This window comes from Nerophis ophidion, linkage group LG07 (assembly GCF_033978795.1).
Source record: "Nerophis ophidion isolate RoL-2023_Sa linkage group LG07, RoL_Noph_v1.0, whole genome shotgun sequence".
NCBI lineage: Eukaryota > Metazoa > Chordata > Actinopteri > Syngnathiformes > Syngnathidae > Nerophis > Nerophis ophidion.
In genome coordinates, this window is record NC_084617.1 from 13,313,517 (window position 1) to 13,338,516 (window position 25,000).

Consider the following 25,000-nt stretch of genomic DNA (forward strand, 5'->3'; position numbering starts at 1 on the left):
AATATATACATACTATGCAAATATAAAAAAGCTTGTTGTGAAAAACGAGTTGGAACTTCACAAGAAAAAGGTCCCAATTTCACAATTATAATAAAAGTCGTCATTTTACTCAACGCAAGTCAAAAGTTGACAAGAAAAACTGAACGTGTGTGCAATATTATGTCAGAAGTTGGAATTTTACTCAATAAAAGTCGCTGTTTTACAAGAAAAGCTTAACATTTTGGCAAATTTTGGAAAAAGAGTCACAGTTTTACTTGACAAAAGTCACAGTTTTATAACAAAACTTTCAAATCTTGGCAATATTATAATAATAATCTGAATTTTACTTGGCAAAACTATGACAAAAGTCATAGTTTTTCTCAAAAAATGTCACTATTTTACAAAAACAACAACAAAAAAGGCAATATTGTAATAATAAAGTCAGAATTTTATATGACAAATTCACCATTTTGCATTAAAAAGTAATAATTTTACATAATTTTATGACAAAATATTGCAATATTACAAAAACAGAAATAATATGAAGAAATTGTGGAGACGTCATGAGAAAAAGACTGATTTGAGTTATTTTGAATTTTTTCGTTTGTAATTGGTTTTTAATTTTCATTATTTACTTCAAATTATTACAGAATGTCTATGTATATTTTTTTTTTTTTTTTTCTATTCTTCATTTTGGCCAAAGGGGGCGCATTTCGATGTCTCACACACACTTGCTATTACAAAAGTTGGTCTGATGGGGAACGCTTCAAATTTTTACACACACTTGTTATTTCATATGTTGACCAGAGGCGGAGCGCTTTTAAAACCGACACAGTCAATTTGAAAAATCCCTCCTTTTTGGGACCACCCTGATTCTGATAGATTTCACCACCAGGGGTGCTAATGAGACATTCTCTATTAGATGCAATGCTTTTCCGGATTGTGACCATGATTTATGTCCTAACTTGTTCACCGGTCCTCATATGGACGGTACTTTTCCTTGTTGATGTCTCAAGAAGGGTCGAAATACAAGAACACACACACACACACACACACACACACACACACACACACACACACACACACACACACACACACACACACACACACACACACACACACACACACACACACACACACACACACACACACACACACACACACACACACACACACACACACACACACACACACACACACACACACACACACACACACACACACACACACACACACACACACACACACACACACACACACACACACACACACACACACACACACACACACACACACACACACACACACACACACACACACACACACACACACACACACACACACACACACACACACACACACACACACACACACACACACACACACACACACACACACACACACACACACACACACACACACACACACACACACACACACACACACACACACACACACACACACACACACACACACACACACACACACACACACACACACACACACACACACACACACACACACACACACACACACACACACACACACACACACACACACACACACACACACACACACACACACACACACACACACACACACACACACACACACACACACACACACACACACACACACACACACACACACACACACACACACACACACACACACACACACACACACACACACACACACACACACACACACACACACACACACACACACACACACACACACACACACACACACACACACACACACACACACACACACACACACACACACACACACACACGAGCCTTGAGAGTAGACCAGACAGACAAATTACAGGTCACGCTGTCATCCTTCCATCCTGCTCAAAGGCCATCAAAATCGACATTAAAAATAAAACCCCTTCTGAGGACCTTAAAGTACCAGAAGATTGGAAAAACAAATTGACTTTACATGCTTAATTGGGTCTCATTGTAACCATTAAACCGGAGCTTGGCAACTTGTGGCTCTTTAGTACCGCCCTAATGGCTCCCAGGATCATTTTTAAAAACAAAATTTAAAATGGAAAAAGATGCGAGAAACATAATTGTAATGTTTTTTGTTTGAGGACAAACTTGACACAAACCTTCCCACTTGTTAGAAAGCCCACTTTTTAATATGTTTGTGTGTACGCTTCACTGATGACAGTATTTGGTGAACATTGTTTTGTCCTACTCATTTCGCCGGTTCTTGAACTCACCATAGTGTGGACTGTGACTCAATAGTTTGTATACATGTAAAATCTTCCACTCCTTCGTCTCATTTTGTCCACCAAAAGTTTTATACTGTGCGTGAATGAACAAAGGTGAGCTTTGTTGATGTTATTGACTTGTGTGGAGTGCGAATCAGGCATCTTTGGTCAGTGCATGACTGCAAGCTAATCCATGCTAACAAGGCTAGCTGTATGTACGTATTCATTTTTAATATCCTTTACTTTAATCCTATTTGTATATAATTTAGGTTTGCATGTCTCGTGACACATTTCACATAGTTGTTTGTGTGCCACGTTGTTCCAGACCACAGCAAACATTACCTAGCTCGCTAAAGATCGTAATAAATCTATAAAAAGAAGACAGCCTGCCGTTTCTTTTGACTTGGACACACACATCTATACCTTTGGTCATTAAAAGCCAGTCATTTCCAGGAGTTAGCTCACCTTTTTAGTAGCCTCTGCTTTACTAATGTTTTCTAATTTGGTAAAAATGCGTAGAATAAATATATTTCAACATTTCTGTCAACGAAGATTCGCTTCAGCCTGCGACACAGTCATTTTGATAGTAGGCTAATATAGCTAATATAGACACTTACATCATGTGTTGCCTTCATTATAACACTTATATATGGCTTTTAAGTTTTTGCAGCTCCAGACAAATTAGTTTTTTGTATTTTTGGTCCGATATGACTCCGATCCCTGCATTAAACCATATCCAATTGTATTCACAACTTGGCAATCACTCCAGCAGCACTGAGAGCGGACTCAGCCAAACTACCTGTTGGTTAATGTTGCAATTTTCAATACCAACAAGAATTTGGATTCAAAAAGCTTAAATTTTCCCAGAAAGTGCGCTAGCTTGATCCTCATATACATTAGCGTCGCTATTGACACGCTACTGATTAGCATTAGCCATTTTATATGGCAATTTCAAAACCCTTAAATTTGTAATGAAAACTACAACTAAGATGCACTTTAAAATCAAACAACTTGTGTGGTGCAAGTACAACACTTACAGTATCAACTCTTTTTAGGGCACAACAGAAAAAAAACACCATAAACTATGAACGGCTGTCATCTAAAGTCTTGGACTCGCAACATTAATTGTAACTTAATGTCATGCTCTCAAAGGAGATAACAAATCAATCAATGTTTATTTATATAGCCCTAAATCACAAGTGTCTCAAAGGGCTGCACAAGCCACAATGACCTCCTCGGCTCAGATCCCACATCAGGGCAAGGAAAAACTCAACCCAGTGGGACAATGAGAAATCTTGGAGAGGACCAGGCGACCGGTGCAATGGACATCAAGTGGATCTAGCATAATAGTGTGAGAGTCCAGTCTTTAGTGGATCTAACATAATAGTGAGAGAGTCCAGTCCATAGTGGATCTAACATACTAGTGAGAGTCCAGTCCATAGTGGATCTAGTTAATAGTGGGAGAGTCCAGTCCATAGTGGATCTAACATAATACTGAGAGTTCAGTCCATAGTGGATCTAACATAATAGTGTGAGAGTCCAGTCCTTAGTGGATCTAACATAATAGTGGGAGATTCCAGTCCATAGTGGATTTAGTTAATAGTGGGAGAGTCCAGTCCATAGTGGATCTAACATAATAGTGAGAGTCCAGTCCATAGTGGAACTAACATAATATTGAGAGTCCAGTCCATAGTGGATTTAGCATACTAGTGTGAGAGTCTAGTCCTTAGTGGATCTAGTTAATAGTGGGAGAGTCCAGTCCATAGTATATCTAACACAATTTTGTGAGAGTCCAGTCCATAGTGGTCCTGACATAATAGTGGGAGTCCAGTCCGTAGTGGATCCAGCATAACAGTGAGAGTCTAGTCCATAGTGGATTTATCATAATAGTGTGAGAGTCCAGTCTTTAGTGGATCTGGTTAATAGTGGGAGAGTCCAGTCCATAGTGGATCTAGTTAAAAGTGGGAGAGTCCAGTCCATAGTAGAACTAACATATTAGTGAGAGTCCAGTTCATAGTGAATCCAGCATAATAGTGAGAGTCTAGTCCAGTCCATAGTGGATCTAACATAATATTGTGAGAGTCCAGTCCGTGGTGGATCTAACATAATAGTGGGAGTCCAGTCCATTGTGGGTCTAACATAATAGTGTGAGAGTCCAGTCTTTAGTGGATCTAGTTAATAGTGGGAGAGTCCAGTCCATAGTGGAACTAACATGATAGTGAGAGTCCAGTTCATAGTGGATCTAGCATAATAGTGAGAGTCTAGTCCAGTCCATAGTGGATCTAACATAATATTGTGAGAGTCCAATTCCGTGGTGGATCTAACATAATAGTGAGAGTCCAGTCCATTGTGGGTCTTACATAATAGTGAGGGTCCAGTCAATAGTGGATATAACATAATAGTGAGAGTCCAGTCCGTAGTGAATCTAACATAATAGTGAGAGAGTCCAGTCCATAGTGGATCTAACATAATAGTGATAGTCCAGTCCATAGTGGATCTAACATAATGGTGTGAGAGTCCAGTCCATCGTGGATTTAACATAATATTGTGAGAGCCCAGTCCGTAGTGGATCTAATATAATAGTGTGAGAGTCCAGTCCTTAGTGGATCTAGTTAATAGTGGGAGAGTCCAGTCCATGGTGGATCTAACATAATAGTGTGAGAGTCCATTCCATAGAGGATCTGACATTATATTGTGAGAGTCCAGTCCATACTGGATCTAACATAATATTGTAGGGTCCAGTCCGTAGTGGATCTAATATAATAGTGTGAGAGTCCAGTCCTTATTGGATCTAACATAATAGTGTGAGAGTCCAGTCCATAGTGGATCTAACATAATAGTGCGATTCCAGTCCATTCTGCAAAAAAGGCTCAAGTAGAAAAACAACTTCTTTACCAGTCGCTAATGCGCGGAAGTCCAACAAAGCAAAACAAGAACATGACTGAAACTCTGAATGTGGTTGGCCCCGATGCCAGCGGACTCTTAACGCCTCCTAATTCCAGCCGAGCAGACCCACGAACATGCGGCACTCACCTTAAAGCTCCAGTAGTTGGGTTGTTGCTGCGACGATCCCAGCAGAACATAAAGAGAAGAGAAGAAGAGTGAGAGATCACACACAAAAAGACGTATCTTTACTTGTAAAGTCTTATTTTTCTACTTTGCAGCTGCTTGGTATTCTTGACGGCCACAATTTGGCCAATATGTGTCAATTCTGCTCTTCCACTTCCTGTCACGCCGCCGTGCATGAAGCGTTTGGCGAGGGTCTCGGGAGGTAAGCTCCCCGCCAGTAAAAACCTAATCAGGACCAGGCCCCGGATATACCTCCGGAATGAAAAATCAAAAGGAAAATAAAAGAGTGGGCAGCGTTCATGAATTTTAATGTTAAAATCCCAACATTTATTCTAGTGCTTATTCTTATCTGCCGGCGCTTCTCCGTAATCATTCAGCCTCGCCGGGTATTAATATCTCCTGATGCAGACATGAAATATGAAATGAAGAACGACAGTTTCCATGATTTTTTTTTTGTCTTTCGTTTGGAAGCGACATTTTAAGCATCAGTTTTTTGATGACAATAAAAAAATAATTAAAAAAATACCCACATTACATACAATTGTATTTAGTGTTAGAATAATTCGGTCTAAATTATCAGAAAAAAAAACTTTGTGTTACATTGACTTCCCAGCGAGAAGACCGAAAGCTGTCTTTGGAACCTACCAAGAGTAAGGCTCGTAAAATTCCACTGTGTAGGGGGGGAAGCAACATGAAGGTGTTCCTGTTTCTTTCATGTGTTGTAATCAATAGAAAGATATTGTCTGACCCAAGGACTATAAATTGAAGAGGAAGCAGGACCAGAATCCCCATCCAGACAATCTCTTTTTTCCACTGTTTTACGAACGCCTCTTTGAACTCTTTTACGAAGCTCTTCTTGGAACTGCTTTGCGAACTTTTCTGTGAACTGTTTAGGACCTCGTCCTTAGAAACAGCTGTGGTCATGTGGTCAGAAAAAGTGTACAGGCAACTCTCCTCAATATTGAGTCCAAAGTGAATTCTGTCTCTGTTTGATTCTTTGCTTTTTGTCTTGTTTAATAGATGTCATCAGTGTTTGAACCTGACAACCTATGTTCATACTACTGTCACTACTCAACTACTAAAGAACTGCAGACACCTTAATATTTGTTGCTTCCAATCCTGTAAATAATATAAAAAACAAGAGTATAAAGAAGTCATACTGTTCCATTACCTTTGTTTCTAAATTATCACAAAACCTTTGTGTTGAAATCAGTTCCAGCGAGAAGACCAAAAGCTGTCTTTGGAGCCTATCAAGAGTAAGGCTCGTAAAATTCCACTGTGTAGGGGGGGAAGCAACATGAAGGTGTTCCTGTTTCTTTCATGTGTTGTAATCAATAGAAAGATATTGTCTGACCCGAGGACTATAAATTGAAGAGGAAGCAGGGCCAGAATCCCCTCCAGACGACCTCTTTATTCCACTTGTTTTACGAACGCCTTTTTGAACTCTTTTACGAAGCTCTTCTTAGAACAGTTTTGCGAACTTTTCTGTGAACTGTGTATGACCTCGTCCTTAGAAACAGCTGTGGTCATGTGGTCAGAGAAAGTGTACAGGCAACTCTCCTCAATATTGAGTCCAAAGTGAATTCTGCCTCTGTTTGATTCTTTGCTTCTTGTCTTGTTTAATAGATGTCATCAGTGTTTGAACCTGACAACCTTTGTTCATACTACTGTCACTACTCAACTACCAAAGAACTGCAGACACCTTAATATTTGTTGCTGCCTATCCTGTAAATAATATAAAAACAAGAGTATAAAGAAGTCATACTGTTCCATTACCTTTGTCAGAATAATTCTATCTAAATGATCACAAAAACTTTGTGTTGAAATCAGTTCCAGCGAGAAGACCAAAAGCTGTCTTTGAACCTACCAAGAGTAAGGCTTGTAAAACTCCACTTTGTAGGGGGGGGAAGCAACATGAAGGTGTTCCTGTTTCTTTCATGTATTATAATCAACAGAAAGATATTGTTTTAACCTAATGACTCTAAAAGCGAAGACAAAACAGGACCAGAATCCCCTCCAAACGACCTCCTTTTTCCACTGTTTTACGAGCATCTCTTTGAACTCTTTTAACGGCCCCAAAACGGCGCATCCAGAAGCGACGATCAGAAAGCGGCTTGAACATTTTGACCAAAGAACCACCATTACATGTTATGTAGACCACAAGGAAGTGTTTTACATGTAGAAAAAAATTATAATAATATGACTCCTTTAAAGCACCGTAGTATCCGGTGCGCCTCATACATGAAAAAAGACAAAATGGTCCGGAAAATACGGTACATCACTGATTATTACTCACTGCGGACTTCATGAAAGTCAAAAAACATAATAAGACATCACTGACTAAGAATGCCAGCTAATAAAATGTTGTTATACTTTCATTTAGATGAAGAATGACTCATAATTCGTGTGACGAAAAGGGGACTTTTTATGTGTCCTTGTCGCCATTACCGGGTCTAAATTGGTTGTCAAAGTGCACCGACATGTCGGATTACATCCTCGTCCCTCTACTATCCAAGTGAGAGACATGATTTATGATCACTAATCAACTTTTACCAGCAAAAGGAAGGGAGAAAGCAGCTTAACCCTCGATGATGTAAATGGTAAATGGTTTATACTTGTATAGTGCTTTTCTACCTTCAAGGTACTCAAAGCGCTTTAACACTATTTCCACATTCACCCATTCACACACACATTCACACACTGATGGCGGGAGCTGCCATGCAAGGCACTAACCACCACCCATCAGGAGCAAGGAAGAAGTGTTTTGCTCAAGGACACAACGGAGGTGACTAGGTTGGTAGAAGGTGGGGATTGAACCAGGAACCCTCCGGTTGCTGGCACAGCCACCCAGCCGTCCCAACAAACATCGGCACATGTGCGAGTAAACACGGCCGCGCTATAGTTTGTCTGTGTTAGCGCTAATAATAAAAACATCACAAATACTTAGTTATTATTTAAGTCACGAAATGTAAATGGAGTGTTGTTGGTGGGTTTTGGATGGTTATTCATTTGGTTTTATGGGCGGAAAAGAGGACCTCTCATTGGCTCCGCTGTATGCAGAGTTTTTTTGTTAAGTTTATCTATGAGTTAGAATGCATTAAAACAAGAATAAAAACGTTATGTCTTTCATAATGATTGTGAACGATAAGCCCCAGCCATTTTACAAAGTAATAGCTGCAGACACAAGCGGTCTGATTGTATTCCATAAGATGATAAAATTGATGTTTTTAAGAGCCATTTCTTGTGGCGGACTTTTGTGGGTTTCTTTGACTTTATCACCTTTATGAACCAGTTTTTTCGGGACTCTGTAAAAGCTGTTTCCTATCTCTCTATATCAGGGGTGTCAAACTCAAACACAGAGCGGGCGGAAATTTTAAACGGAACAAAGCCGCGGGCCAAGGTTGAACAAATTAACCTTTTAATAGGGACCCAAACAAGTTTTGCATTAATATTGACCAAGCAAGGCTTATATAACTTTACAGTGACATGCAAAATCGAGTTTCAAATAATAATAATAATAATTAAAAAAATATCAATGGCATCCATCCATCCATCCATCCATTTACTACCGCTTTTTCCCTTTCGGGGTCACGGGGGGGGGGGGGGGGGGGGGGGGGGGGCTGGCGCCTATCTCAGCTACAATCGGGCGGAAGGCAGGGTACACCCTGGACAAGTCGGAACCTCATCGCAGGGCTAACACAGATAGACAGACAACATTCACACACTAGGGCCAATTTAGTGTTGCCAATCAACCTTATCAATGGCATATAAAATACAATTTAAATAAAAATGTTATGCCTTTTTTTTCTATTTGCAATCTTCTAAAGTAAATATCAATTTTTTCCACGGGCTAATAATAAATTTGAAAATAAAATAACAATAATGAATGAACCAAACATTCAAGCTTTGAAGTAGCAAGAGAAAATGCAGGAATAAAACGTTAATTATTGGTCAGTTTGCTGGAAGTTTCCCGGAGGAGTTAGTGCTGCAATGGGGTTCTGGGTATTTGTTCTGTTGTGTTACGGTGCGGATGTTCACCCGAAATGTGTTTGTCATTCTTGTTTGGTGTGGGTTCACACTGTGGTGCATATTTGTAAAAGTGCTAAAGTTGTTTATACGGCCACCCTCAGTGTGACCTGTATGACTGTTGACCAAGTATGCCTTGCATTCACTTGTGTGTGTGTGTGTGTGTGTGTGTGTAAAAGCCACAAATATTATGTGACACGCTGTTAGTATGGAGGAAAAGCGGGCGTGATGACAGGTTGTAGAGAACGCTAAAGGCAGTGCCTTAAATGCACGCCCCCAATATAGTTGTCCAGGTGGAAATCGGTAGAAATTAGGGAGAATGGTTGCCCCGGGAGATTTTCGGGAGGGGCACTGAACTTCGGGAGTCTACCGGGAAAATTAGGAGGGTCGGCAAATATGAGTATTAGCGGTGAATGCGGTGTTACAGCGGCACCGATGATTTTGGTTACCGACTGGCCAGCTCTAAATTGATATTGCCTCAAGGGCCAAATTAAATTACACGGCGGGCCAGATTTGGCCCGCGGGCCAGAGTTTGACACCCATGCTCTATGTGAAGGAACGAAGAACAGAAAAGCAATTCGGCATTTTCTGCTCAAACTCTACACTCGCTCACTTCTTTTAATGCTACGCTCAAGCTGCTTGACCAGCATGTGGATTAAGCCGCGAAAAAGAAAACATATATGACGTCAGCTATAGCACTTGTGAAATAATTTACACCACCTCTATTTACACTCTCATAGTTGCAGCCTTGACAGTACTGTTATTTTTTTTCCGGAAGTCAGACTGTAGTACTTCTCATTGTATGAATACATGCATTATTAGTAGTAATGCTTTGTAACACAGATGTCAAGGTGTCCAAAGTCCGGCCCAGAGGACTTTTTGGGGGCCACAACATGTTCTTTATTGGCCCCATGGCTCGGTTGGTAGAGCGTCCGTGCCAGCAACTTGAGGGTTGCAGGTTCGATTCCCGCTTCCGCCATCCTAGTCACTGCCGTTGTGTCCTTGGGCAAGACACTTTACCCACCTGCTCCCAGTGCCACCCACACTGGTTTAATTGTAACTTAGATATTGGGTTTCACTATGTAAAGCGCTTTGAGTCACTAGAGAAAAGCGCTATATAAATATAATTCACTTCACTTCACATGTCAACAGTCTTTATATTATTATGGACCGAATGTCCCTATAGGACAGAGGACCCTATTGAATTTCTAGGATTTTATTCTTTCTTTATTATTATTCCGCAGCTTTTAGCTGTAATTTGACACTTTTACCATGCTTTAAAACTCACCAAATTTGACACACACATCAGGACTAGCAAACATTGCGATTTAATCAAAAAACCTAACCCCAAAACTAAAAATTGCGCTCTAGCACCCCCTAGGAAGAAAACACAGACAAAACTGCCTGTAAATTCCAGTAGGAATGTCGTAGCGACATGAAACAAAAACCTCTATGTAGGTCTCACTCAGACCTACATACATTGACATCCTTTAGCAAAAATTAACAGGAATTTTGCAATTCCCCCTTCAAAACAAAAGTTTTGTAAAAACACTCACTTGTGCCTCGTTGAGCTGTAATTTGACCCTCTTAACATGCTTTAAAACTCACCAAGCTGGACACACACATCAGTCCCATCCATTGCTGCTTGCAGCTTTAATTATATATACATTTTTGAATCGGTTTATGAACAATGTGCATTATACATTATTGAAAAGGAATTGATATGTGTACCAGGGTTAGCTATAAGCTAAATTCCATCTGGAGTCCTTAAAACACAGAGGTGTTGTGCCGATACATATAATTCGATATTTTCGGTACTTTTCTAAATAAAGGGGACCACAAAAAATTGCTTTGTTGGCTTTATTTAAACAAAAAATCTTAGTATACATTAAACGATAGTTTCTTATTGCAAGTTTTTCCTTAAATAAAATAGTGAACATACAAGACAACTTGTATTTTAGTAGTAAATAAACAAACAAAGACTCCTAATTTAGTCTGCTGACATATACAGTAACGTATTTTTGTAATTTTCCATTCTATTATTTTGTCAAACATTATTAAGGACAAGCGGTAGAAAATTAATTATTAATATACTTGTTAATTTACTGTTTTTATGTGATTATTTTAACATGTTCTATCTACACTTCTGTTAAAATGTAATAATTACTTATTCTTCTGTTGTTTGGATGCTTTACATTAGTCTTGGCTGATACCACAAATTTGGGTATCAATCCGATACAAGTAGCTACAGGTCATATTCAAAGTCCTCATGTGTCCACGGACATATTTCCTGAGTTTATAAACATAATATACATTTTAAAAAAAAACAAAGAAGATTTTGAGATGCTAAAAAATATCGACGTAATCATAGTAGAATCGACTAGATACGCTCCTATACTTAGTATCATTACAGTGGATGTTTAGGTGTAGATCCACCCATGGCATTTGTTTACATTGTGACACCGGTGAGCTAGGGTGTGTAGTGAAGCATGTTTATCTATTCCTTGTCCTGCAGGGATGATACTTGTAAGAAACGTACTTTATTTGTCACCATGGAGGTGAGGATTAGTGATTTAGAAGTAGCTACAACACTGCAGAAGGACTTCACCTTTATCTTTAGTTTTTAAGCCAAAATGCGTCCATTCTCCCTTTTCTGTCTACACACTGTCTGCTGGTAAGTACTCCGTGATTGTGCGCTGCCGAACATGCTCGTCTGCTCTTAAACCAGCACAGACACGATGTGACGACGATTGGCTGGCGGGCTATTACTTTTTAGAGACGGTATAGTACCGAATATGATTAATTAGTATCGCGGTACTATACTCTTACCGGTATACCGTACAACCCTAAAACACGGGCAAGCTCACTTGACAACATATACCAATATACATACATGCATACTCGCCAACCCTCCTGGATTTTCCGGGACACTCCTGAAATTCAGCGCCTCTCCCGATAACCTCCTGAGTGAGGACAGCCTGTTTTCACGTCCGCTTTCCCACAATATGAACAGCGTGTCTGCCCAATGACGTTATAACTGTAGAATGATCGAGAGCGAGTTCTTGGTTTCTTATGTGGGTTTATTGTTAGGCAGTTTCATTAACGTCCTCCCAGCGCGGTAACAACACACAACAACAGCAGTCACGTTTTTGTCTACCGTAAAGCAGTTTGTCTGCCGTAAACAGCAATGTTGTGACACTCTCAAACAGGACAATACTGCCATCTACTGTACATGCACCACAACACCTCCAGGCAACTTCAACCCTTTACTAATATCCTCCTCCATTCACATCCCATCTCCCCGGATTGTAAATAACCTAACGTAAATAATACTTGTTCTCATGCTATCTGAAGTCACTATGTTCACTGCTCGCTGTACATATCCTACTGAGTCAGACCTACATTGTTTCAATGTCCATTTCTCTGTTGATGCAATTGTTGATGACTGAAGTACTGATATCAACCAAAGCTCTTCATCCCACCCTCCGGATTGTAAATAATGTAAATAATTCAATGTATATACTATGATGATTAACTTGTGTGATGACTGTATTACGCTGATATTATATACTGTATTTGTGCCATGAATTGATTAACAAGTTAAATAAGTTGAAAAACTTATTCGGGTGTTACCATTTAGTGGTCAATTGTACAGAATATGTAGTGTACTGTGCAATCTACTAATAAAAGTTTCAATCAATCAATCAATCAATCATGCATATGTGACAATAAAATATACAGCTTTTAGAGCAGGGGTCGGAAACCTTTTTGGCAGAGAGAGCCATGAAAGCGAAATATTTCAAAATGTATTTCCGTGAGAGCCATATCATATTTTTTTAACACTGAATACAACTAAATGTGTGCATTTTTGAGTAAGACCGACATTTTTAGAGTATAATAAGTCTTTTATTCTTTTTAATAACATTGTTATTCTGAAACTAACCAATAATAAATCAAATGTCATGTCTGTTGATCATGTTTTGTTTGGCCATGTGCCGTTTTGTCCTTTAAAGTTCCTGTTTTTTTCCACTCCCTTGTCTGGTTTCCTTGGTTACTCATTTTGTCCACCTGTCTCTGGTGGACAAAATGCCCGCTCACCTGCTTCACCAGCACTAATCAGAGGCAGTATTTAAGCTTGTCTTTGCCAGTCAGTCGCCCTGTGCTGACTTGTTTCATGCCATGCCATAGTTTCGTGCTTCATGCCATGCCAAGTAAGTTTTGTTTGATTTATGTTCTTAGTCTGTTTATGCGTTAGCTTTGTTCTTTAGCCCAAGTTGTGGCTCCACTGTGAGCGATTTTTGTTTGTATCTTTTTTTAGTTGAAATTAAATCATGTTTTTACCTAAATGCCATGTCCCGAGTAGTCTGTCTGCCTTCCTGGGAGAACGACCCCGCAGCAAGCTGCAACCCCCCCGCCCCCCATTGTGACATAAAATACTTCTTACCATTAATGCGACTTCTTGAACAGGCGCGGTAGAAAACGGATGGATGCATTTAAATGCATGAGAATGTTCTGTATTTTGCACGTTATTTTTAGCACTGTGATTACCAGCGAAATTATTCATAATTATCGCGTTAAGCAATGTCAGCTAAGATTTATCTGAGAGCCAGATGCAGTCATCAAAAGAGCCACATCTGGCTCTAGAGCCATAGGTTCCCTACCCCTGTTTTAGAGAGTCCAGTGCACAACTCCTCCCCTCTTAACCACACCCCCCCCACATCCCGAAATTGGAGGTCTCAAGGTTGGCAAGTATGCATACATGGGAGAAAAAAAAGAGTATTACAATAATATGATTACTGCCAATACAACATATATACTCGCATAAAAACAGAAATCTTACCATAAAAAAATCAAACACGCACACCCTCTAATAGTTATACCCTTACTTGTTTAAAAGGATACAAGTATATAAGTGTAATAATGCACACGCTGCAATATATAATTCATAAAAGGTCTGCGCAAAGAGGCCTATAATTATAAAGTGCTTACACTACAGTGAATAACAGACTTAATACTTGCATTAGAACTCTTTCAGACCACTCCACAATAAATGCCCTAATTAGTGCATCAGTTTTAATCAATAAGCAAAAGTTGAAATGTTGCAAGAAATGTTACAGATCCCGGTATTTAATTGAACTACAGCCGAAATGTGTCATGATCCGTGATCCGGATCATGTTTTGTTATGTTCTGTTAGTTTTGGACTCCCTTAGTTCCTGTTTTGTGCACTTTGGGTGTTTGTTTTGGTTTCCGTGGGTACTTGGTTTCACCTGCCTCTGATTAGTGCTCCAATCAGAAAGCTATTTAGTCACGTTCAGAGGTGGGTAGGAATGCGCTACATTTACTCCGTTACATCTACTTGAGTAACTTTTGGGATAAATTGTACTTCTAAGAGTAGTTTTTATGCAACATACTTTTACTTTTACTTGAGTATGTTTATAGAGAAGAAACGCTACTTTTACTCCGTTCCATTTATCTGCGATCAGGTCGCTACTCGCTACTTTTTTTTTTAATCAATCTGTTAATGCACGCTTTGTTTGTTTTAATTTTGTCAGACACACATTCAAAGTAGGATCTACGCATGCCTGCGTTTCACCAATCACATGCAGTCACTGGTGACGTTGGACCAATCAAACAGAGCCAGGTGGTCACGTGACCGTCACACGTAGAACCCGACATGTTGATAAACTTATTGGGGTTTTACCATTTAGTGGTCAACTGTACGGAATATGTACTGTACTGTGCAATCTACTAATAAAAGTTTCAATCAATCAACCAATCAATCAAAAGTGTAAAGGAAAAAAGACACTTTTTATTTCAACCGTACTTCCCGTCAAAAGCCTAAAGACTGATCGCACAGTTCCTGTCTTCACAATAAAAGTGTCGCTCCATCGCGCCTGCGCTAACAAAATAAGAGTCTCCGAAAGCCAGCGCAAACAAACTAGCAAGCTATGGAGTTTGCCGCCAATGTATTTCTTGTAAAGTGTATGAAAACAATATGGAAGCTGGACAAATAAGATGCCAAAAACCAACGACTTTCATGTAGTATTAGACAGGAAGGAGGAACTTTTTTTCTCCTCCATTTGAAAACCGGGACGTTATCAGCACTATACTGTCTGATTCCAATCAATGCAAGTCATCAGAATCAGGTAATACACCAACCTATATTCTTGTCTTCATTAAAGATAGGAATCTATATGTTAAACATGCATGTATATTCATTAAAACACCTTTAACATGTGAACAAAAATGGCAAAATAAATAAATATAAATTATATACTGTATATATATATATGATATGTGTGTATGTATATGTATATATGAGGTAGATCACCTCGACTTGGTCATTTATTAAGTAATTGATTAACGTTGAAAAACGTATTGGGGTGTTACCATTTAGTGGTCAATTGTACGGAATATGTACTGTACTGTGCAATCTACTAATACAAGTTTCAATCAATCAATCAATCAATGAATGCCTACTGAGCCTATGGTGCTGTTAAGTTATTGTGGCTCAATTTGCCTTAATTTTTTTTATTATTTTAATGTATTATTATTTAATATATAATATTGTTTTAGTTGCTTAAGAGATATTCCTGGCTATGAATTTGCTCATTGCTATTTCTATGTTTTTGTGCATTATTTGTTGCCGTAATCATTAAACAAACAGGTTACTCATCAGTTACTCAGTACTTGAGTAGTTTTTTCACAACATACTTTTTACTTTTACTCAAGTAAATATTTGGGGGACTACTCCTTACTTTTACTTGAGTAATACATCTCTAAAGTAACAGTACTCTTACTTGAGTACAATTTCTGGCTACTCTACCCACCTCTGATCACGTTGCCCGCCACAGTCGGTGTGGCTTCATTGTGTTTGCGGTATGCAACTATCACGTTGGTTTATTCCTGTTCATGATTCCTGCTCTTGATTCTGTACTAAGCTGTCACCTCAGCTCCCCGTGCGATCGGCAGGTTTTTCCTTTGTTTGTTTCGGTCTTTATGGTACGTGTGTCACAGGCAGGGCGCATTCCGATGCGTCGTCATCTGTGCCTCATGACGAGCGCACCGCGGGCCACGCCCACATGCGCTCTCTCAGCTGACGCCCCTGCTCGCGCTGAGAGCAGCACGCCCACGCAGCTACAAGCCTGCAGACGATTGCCTTTCTACACACCTGGAATTGATGAAGGCGAGTTGCTTAAAAGACCAGTGGACCCAGGGATCCTGGCGGGAACTTAGCTCTCATATGGTGAACCGTAAGCGAAGCTTTATGCTCTATTTTTGTTTCCTCTCCGTGGCTTGATGTGCTCTTTGTCTTCTCCCGTGTTTCAACAGTGTTTTCCTTCCGTTGCCCTAGATTTCAACTGCCTCCCTCGTTTTTTGACTCCTCATATGCCCCTGGACTCCGACGCCTCTGTCTCGCCCCGGATAACCTGCCTGCCCCCATGGACTGCCTCGTTCGCTCTCGTCAACACTTGGTAACACACACTTCAGCTAATCTACACACATAGTCGCATACTAAAAACTCCCGTTTTTTCTCATACTCCATTATATAGTTCAGTAGTATTGTTTGTTATTATTATATATACATTGACTATATATATAATACATTTATGAACATTACAGCCCTCTGGTGTCCGTTGCCGTCACATCCCCTTAGTAAACATTACAACGTGTTTGATTTACGATTAAATACTCATCTCCTACCTTATGCTGTCGTCCGGAGCTGTCCGTCCTGCATCCCGGCAGAACAAACCCCGACCAGCCCCGCCACACGTGACAGAAATTAAGCCCCCCCGACTGTGGTGAGCAACGTGACTAAATAGCTCTCTGATTAATACTCAACAGCAGGTGAAATGATTAACGTGGACCCCGATTTAAACAAGTTGAAGAACTTATTCGGGTGTTACCATTTAGTGGTCAATTGTACGGAATATGTACTGAACTGTGCAATCTACTAATAAAAGTATCAATCAATCAAACGTGCAGAGCACTAATCAGAGGCAGGTGAAACCAATAAGCACCCATGGAAACCAAAGCAAACAGGAACTAAGGGAGTCCAAAACTAACAGAACAGAAATAAACAAAACACGATCAGGATCACGACAAAATGTCAGTAGTACTTTCCTTAAATAATAAACAAATAAATAAAAATGTGGCCACATGCAACTTTTTTTTGGTGTGCAGTAAGAGCGCAACGATTGATCGATTTATATTACAAATTTCTAGTATATTGATCGGAAAGTTTGATTTCCTGGATCTCGTTTAAAAAGGGAATCGATCGATTTTATCGACACTACAAAATAAAGAAAACATTGGTTTTGTAGAACGGCAGACTTTATATGAAGTTTAGCACTTTTAATAATAAAAAAAGCACGGTGGGTGAGGGGTTAGTGCATCTGCCTCACAATGCGAAGGTCCTGGAAGTCCTGAGTTTAAAAGCATCCACACACTGAGAATGCTTTTAAAAAAAGGCTTAAAAACCCTTCTTTATAAAAAAAAAGCCATTTTTTTATCAACACTGGATGTTGTTGATAAAAAGCTTTCGCTTTGCATAGTAGAGCTTTAAGTTGCACTTACAGATGTAGCGAAAAACTGTATTTAGTGACAGTGGTTTTCTGAAGTGTTCCTAAGCCCATGTGGTGATATCCTTTAGAGATTGATGTCGGTTGTGGATGCTTTTAAAAAAAGGCTTAAAAACTCTTCTTTTAAAAAAATACTTTTTTAGATATAGGCATACTAGTTCTCGCTACTAGGCTGTTCTAGTTTTAATTTATTTTTATTTTTATTATCTCTTTTTTATTTTTTAACACACTGTGGCGCTTTGAGGTTGTTTGCTCAATGAACAGTGATTGTTACAAAACAATATCTATTATAGGGGTTAGTGCGTCTGCCTCGCAACACGAAGGTCCTGGGTTCAATCCCGGGCCCGGGATCCTTCTGTGTGTAATTTGCATGTTCTCCCTGTGACTGCGTGGGTTCCTTCCGGGTACTCCGACTTCCTCCCACCTCCAAAGACATGCACCTGGGGATACGTTGATTGGAAACACTGGATGTTGTTGATAAAAAGCTTTCGCTTTGCATAGTAGAACTTTAACTTGCACTTACAGATGTAGCGACAAACTGTATTTAGTGACAGTGGTTTTCTGAAGTGTTCCTAAGCCCATGTGGTGATATCCTTTAGAGATTGATGTCAGTTGTGGATGCTTTTAAAAAAAAGGCTTAAAAACCCTTCTTTTAAAAAAATCCTTTTTTAGATATAGGCATACTAGTTCTCGCTACTAGGCTGTTCTAGTTTTATTTTTATTTTTATTATCTCTTATTTATTTATTTTTTTAATACACTGTGGCGCTTTGAGGTTGTTTGCTCAATGAACAGTGATTGTTACAAAAAAAAATCTATTATAGGGGTTAGTGCGTCTGCCTCACAATACGGAGGTCCTGGGTTCAATCCCGGGCTCGGGATCCTTCTGTGTGTAATTTGCATGTTCTCCCCGTGACTGCGTGGGTTCCTTCCGGGTACTCCGACTTCCTCCCACCTCCAAAGACATGCACCTGGGGATACGTTGATTGGCAACACTGGATGTTGTTGATAAAAAGCTTTCGCTTTGCATAGTAGAGCTTTAACTTGCACTTACAGATGTGGCGACGAACTGTAATTAGTGACAGTGGTTTTCTGAAGCGTTCCTAAACCCATGTGGTGATATCCTTTAGAGATTTATGTGAGTTGTGGATGCTTTTAAAAAAAGGCTTAAAAACCCTTCTTTTTAAAAAATAATTTTTTAGATATAGGCATACTAGTTCTCGCTACTAGGCTGTTCTAGTTTAAATTTTTTTTTATTATCTTTTATTTATGTATTTTTTAATACACTGTGGCGCTTTGAGGTTGTTTGCTCAATGAACAGTGATTGTTACAACAAAAAAAAAATCTATTATAGGGGTTACTGCGTCTGCCTCACAACACGAAGGTCCAGGGTTCAATCCCGGGCTCGGGATCTTTCTGTGCGTTGTTTGCATGTTCTCCCCGTGACTAGGTGGATTCCCTTCGGATACTCCGGCTTCCTCCCACCTCCAAAGACATGAACCTGGGTATATGTTGATTGGCAACACTGGATGTTGTTGATAAAAAGCTTTCGCTTTGCATAGTAGAGCTTTAACTTGCACTTACAGATGTAGCGACAAACTGTATTTAGTGACAGTGGTTTTCTGAAGTGTTCCTAAGCCCATGTGGTGATATCCTTTAGAGATTGATGTCGGTTGTGGATGCTTTTAAATACGGAGGTCCTGGGTTCAATCCCGGGCTTGGGATCTTTCTGTGTGTAGGTTGCATGTTCTCCCCCGTGACTGGGTGGGTCCCGTCCGGGTACTCCGACTTCCCAAACTCCAGAAGACAATCGTGTAATATCCCTGACATGTGTGTGCCTCAGAAGGGGGTTCTGGGAGTTTGTGTGTGGATTGTCTCAACGTGAGTTTTGGCAAACAGCAGCTGTTGTATAAATGTGTGTTTTGACTCACCGAGTTTGTTCCTGCTTGTTAAGAAAGCCTCTGAGAGTGCATTTCCTCTCTGTCTCTCCTTCTCCACATTACAATGTCGTAACTTTCCGCTACAGCAGGAGTGCAAAAGCCACAATAAACACAAACAACACAATGATAATGTAACGAGTTGGGCGCATGGTGATGCGGGTTTCGTTCTCCCAGGAATGCAGACGAGCCTCGGACACAGCGTGAAGGTAGGAAATGATTTATTTAGGCAGTAAATCAGGCGGGAAACAAACAAAAGCGTGCTCGTAGCACGGAAGGCAAAAAGCTAGCGTGGGAGCTAGCAATCAAAATGAGCTTAGCATGGAAGCTAGCATAAACAAAAGAGCCTAGCCTGGAAGCTAGCAGGTAGCGAGCAGGAAACAGAATGTTGTTATTTGTTGTACGAAGACAAACTAGGAAGCCAGACAGACTGACGGGAGAAGGCAGGCTTAAATAATGACGGTGGTTACAAAACAGGTGTGCGTCCGGAACAGGCAGGCAGGTGAAAATAATACGTAACTATGGTAACCAACTGAGAAGTGCACAAACAGGAACCGAAGGAGTCCAAAACCAACAGAAAAACGCAGGTGACCCGAAAAACCCAAACAGAATATGATCCGTGCAGCGGATCATAACAGATAAAGCCTCAACACAACTTTGAACCACAAAGGATTTGACTGAAAAAGTGTGACAAACACTGAATGCCCGTGACAGTGCTTCATAAAAAAAGCGACAACGGTGTGTAAAGGATATCACCACATAGGCTTAGGAACACTTCAGAAAGCCACTGTCAGTAACTACAGTTCGTCGCTACATCTGTAAGTGCAAGTTAAATCTCTACTATGAAAAAAAAGCCATTTATCAACAACACCCAGAAACGCCGCCGGCTTGGCTGGGAACCCTAGCTCATCTAAGATGGACTGATGCAAAGTGGAAAAGTGTTCTGTGGTCATTTTGGAAACTGTGGATCAAAGAGGAAAATAACTATCTGGGTTGTTGCAGACACAAAGTTCAAAAGCCAGCATTTGTGATGGTATGGGGGTGTATTAGTGCCCAAGGCATGGGTAACTTACACATCTGTGAAGGCACCATTAATGCTGAAAAGGTACATACAGGTTTTGGAGCAACATATGTTGCCATCCAAGCAATGTCTTTTTCATGGACGCCCCTGCTTATTTCAGCAAGACAATGCCAAGCAGCATTCTGCATGAACGTATTCAATTGAATATAAGTTGAGTTTGCAAATCATTGTATTTTGTTTTTATTTACCATTTACACAACGTGGCAACTGCACTGGTTTCGTATATTATTTTATGACGGACGGTAATATTAAGCATGTTCTTGAACATACTGTAAGTGTGTCACATTATTCGAAGCAGGCAAGTACGTAGCAGTGTGGACTGAACAGCAATCACAACCATAATCCAACAAGTGTCAGCAGGATTCCCGTGCAGAAAAACTCACGTCGGTGCGCCGTCGTCAATATTTGTAGTCGCCTTTTCGCTCAGACTACTTTATTGACTTGATTTTGGCTCGCAGCTAAACAAGTCTGGAGGCTGCTCCTCTCCCTCATTGTCAAGTCGACACCTCCGCTCTTTTTTTTTTTTTTTTTTTTTTTACGGCGCTATCGTCAAGGCGCAGCTCGCAGGTGCTCAAGAATAATTATTGACCTGGAGAGAGCCTACTCGGAGGGACACTTTGTCATCATCATGGTGCACATAGAAAAGCGGTGAGGGTGGGCCCGGGGCGGGGTGGGTGGGGGTGGGGAGATGGTTGTTAAACATCTGCACACACACACACACACACACACACACACACACACACACACACACACACACACACACACACACACACACACACACACACACACACACACACACACACACATTCTTGTATTTCTTACTTTCTTGAGACCTCCGAAAAATGCCTACCTCTTCAGGACCAGACTTTCTAGAAAAATAAAGAAGTGTATTTACAACATTAGTATTACATACATACTATGAAAATATGAAAAAGCTCATTGTGAAAAATGAGAAAACCTTAGAATTTTTGCAATATTGTAATAAAAGTCGTCATTTTACTCAATGGGAGGCAAAATTTCACAAGAAAAACTGATTATGATAAAAGTTGGAATTTTACTCAATTTTATTCGCAATTTTACCGGAAAAGCTTCAAATGTTTGCATTTTTAGGGAAAGAGTTGTCATTTTACGCAACTAAAGTCACAATTTTATAGGAAAACTTTAACATTTTAGCAATATTATAATAATATTTGGAATGTTACTTGGCCAACCTATGAGAATTACGCCAAAAAATTTCACTATTTTACAAGAGCAACAAAAAAATTGGCAATATTGTGATAAGAATTCTGAATTTTATATGACGAATGAGACCTCAAAAAAGGACCACCACTTTATATATATATATATATAGTCGTCAAAATTTTACAAGAAAAACTGAACATTTGTGCAATATTACGATAAAAGAAGGCATTTTACTCAATAACATTCGCAATTTTACGAGAAAAGCTTCAAATGTTTGCAAGTTTAGGGAAAGAGTTGTAATTTTACGCGACTAAAGTCACAACTTTATAGGAAAACTTTAACATTTTAGCAATATTATAATAGTATTTGGAATGTTACTTGGCAAAAAATTTCACTATTTTACAAGAACAACAAAAAAATTGGCAATATTGTGATAAGCATTCTGAATTTTATATGACGAATGAGACCTCAAAAAAGGCCTACCTCTATAGGACCACCCTTTCTATATATATATATATATATATATATATATATATATATATATATATATATATAGTCATCAAAATTTTACAAGAAAAACTGAACATTTGTGCAATATTATGATAAAAGTTGGAATTTTACTCAATAACATTCGCAATTTTTCGGGAAAAGCTTCAAATGTTTGCAATTTTAGGGAAAGAGTTGTCATTTTAACATTTTAGCAATATTCTAATAATATTCGGAATGTTACTTAGCAAAACTATGAGAATTACACCAAAAAATTTCACTATTTTACAAGAACAACAAAAAATTGGCAATATTGTGATAAGAATTCTGAATTTTATATGACGAATGAGACCTCAAAAAATACCTACCTCTATAGGACCACCACTTTATACATATATATATTAATATATATATATATATATATAAATATATATATATATATATATATATATATATATATATATAGAGTCGTCAAAATTTTGCAAGAAAAACTGAACATTTGTGCAATATTATGATAAAAGTTGGAATTTTACTCAATAATATTCGCAATTTTACGAGAAAAGTTTCAAATGCTTCCAATTTTAGGGAGGGTTGTCATTTTACGCGACTAAAGCCACAATTTTATAAGAAAACTTTAACATTTTAGCAATATTATAATAATATTTGGAATGTTACTTGGCAAAACTATGAGAATTACGCCAAAAAATTTCACTATTTTACAAGAACAACAAAAAAATTGGCAATATTGTGATAAGGATTCTGAATTTTATATGACGAATGAGACCTCAAAAAAGGCCTACCTCTATAGGACCACCACTCTATATATATATATATATATATATATATATATATATATATATATATATATAGTCATCAAAATTTTACAAGAAAAACTGAACATTTGTGCAATATTATGATAAAAGTTGGAATTTTACTCAATAATATTCGCAATTTTACGAGAAAAGCTTCAAATGTTTGCAAGATTAGGGATAGAGTTGTCATTTTACGCGAGTAAAGTCACAATTTTATAGGAAAACTTTAACATTTTAGCAATATTATAATAATATTCGGAATGTTACTTGGCAAAACTATGAGAATTACGCGAAAATGTTTTACTATTTTACAAGACCAACAAAAAAATTGGCAATATTGTGATAAGAATTCCGAATTTTATATGACGAATGAGACCTCAAAAAATGCCTACCTCTATAGGACCACCACTTTATATATATATATATATATATATATATATATATATATATATATATATATATATATATATATATATATATAGTCATCAAAATTTTACAAGAAAAACTGAACATTTGTGCAATATGATAAAAGTTGGAATTTTACTCAATAACATTCGTAATTTTACGAGAAAAGCTTCAAATGTTTGCAAGTTCAGGGAAAGAGTTGTCATTTTATGCGACTAACGTCACAATTTCATATGAAAACTTTAAAATTTTAGCAATATAATAATATTGGGAATGTTACTTGGCAAAACTATGAGAATTACGCCAAAAAATTTCACTATTTTACAAGAACAACAAAAAAATTGGCAATATTGTGATAAGAATTCTGAATTTTATATGACGAATGAGACCTCAAAAAATGCTTACCTCTATAGGACCACCACTTTATATATATATATATATATATATATATATATATATATATATATATATATATATTTATATATATATATATATATATATATAGTCGTCAACATTTTGCAAGAAACACAGAACATTTGTGCAATATTATGATAAAAGTTGGAATTTTACTCAATAATATTCGCAATTCTACGAGAAAAGCTTCAAATGTTTGCAATTTTAGGGAAAGAGTTGTAATTTTACGCGACTAAAGTCGCAATTTTATATGAAAACTTTAACATTTTAGCAATATTCTAATAATATTCGGAATGTTACTTGGCAAAACTATGAGAATTACACCAAAAAATTTCACAATTTTACAAGAACAACAAAAAAATTGGCAATATTGTGATAAGAATTCTGAATTTTATATGATGAATGAGACCTCAAAAAATGCCTACCTCTATAGGACCACCCTTTCTATATGTATATATATATATATATATATATATATATATATATATATATATATATATATATATATATATATATACTCGTCAAAATTTTACAAGAAAAACTGAACATTTGTGCAATATTACGATAAAAGATGGAATTTTACTCAATAACATTCGCAATTTTACGAGAAAAGCTTCAAATGTTTGCAAGTTTAGGAAAAGAGTTGTAATTTTACGCGACTAAAGTCACAACCTTATAGGAAAACTTTAACATTTTCGCAATATTATAATATTATTTGGAATGTTACTTGGCAAAAAATTTCACTATTACAAGAACAACAAAAAAATTGGCAATATTGTGATAAGAATTCTGAATTTTATATGA

General features: G+C 38.2%; 1 protein-coding gene across 1 annotated transcript in view; it reads right to left on the reverse strand.

Moving 5' to 3' along the window:
• Positions 1–25,000, reverse strand: part of srcin1a (SRC kinase signaling inhibitor 1a) — a 174,216-nt gene that overhangs the window by 130,904 nt on the left and 18,312 nt on the right. The window contains 1 exon segment of the mRNA XM_061905485.1: positions 5,237–5,263. Coding sequence (XP_061761469.1) covers positions 5,237–5,263 — 27 coding nt within the window.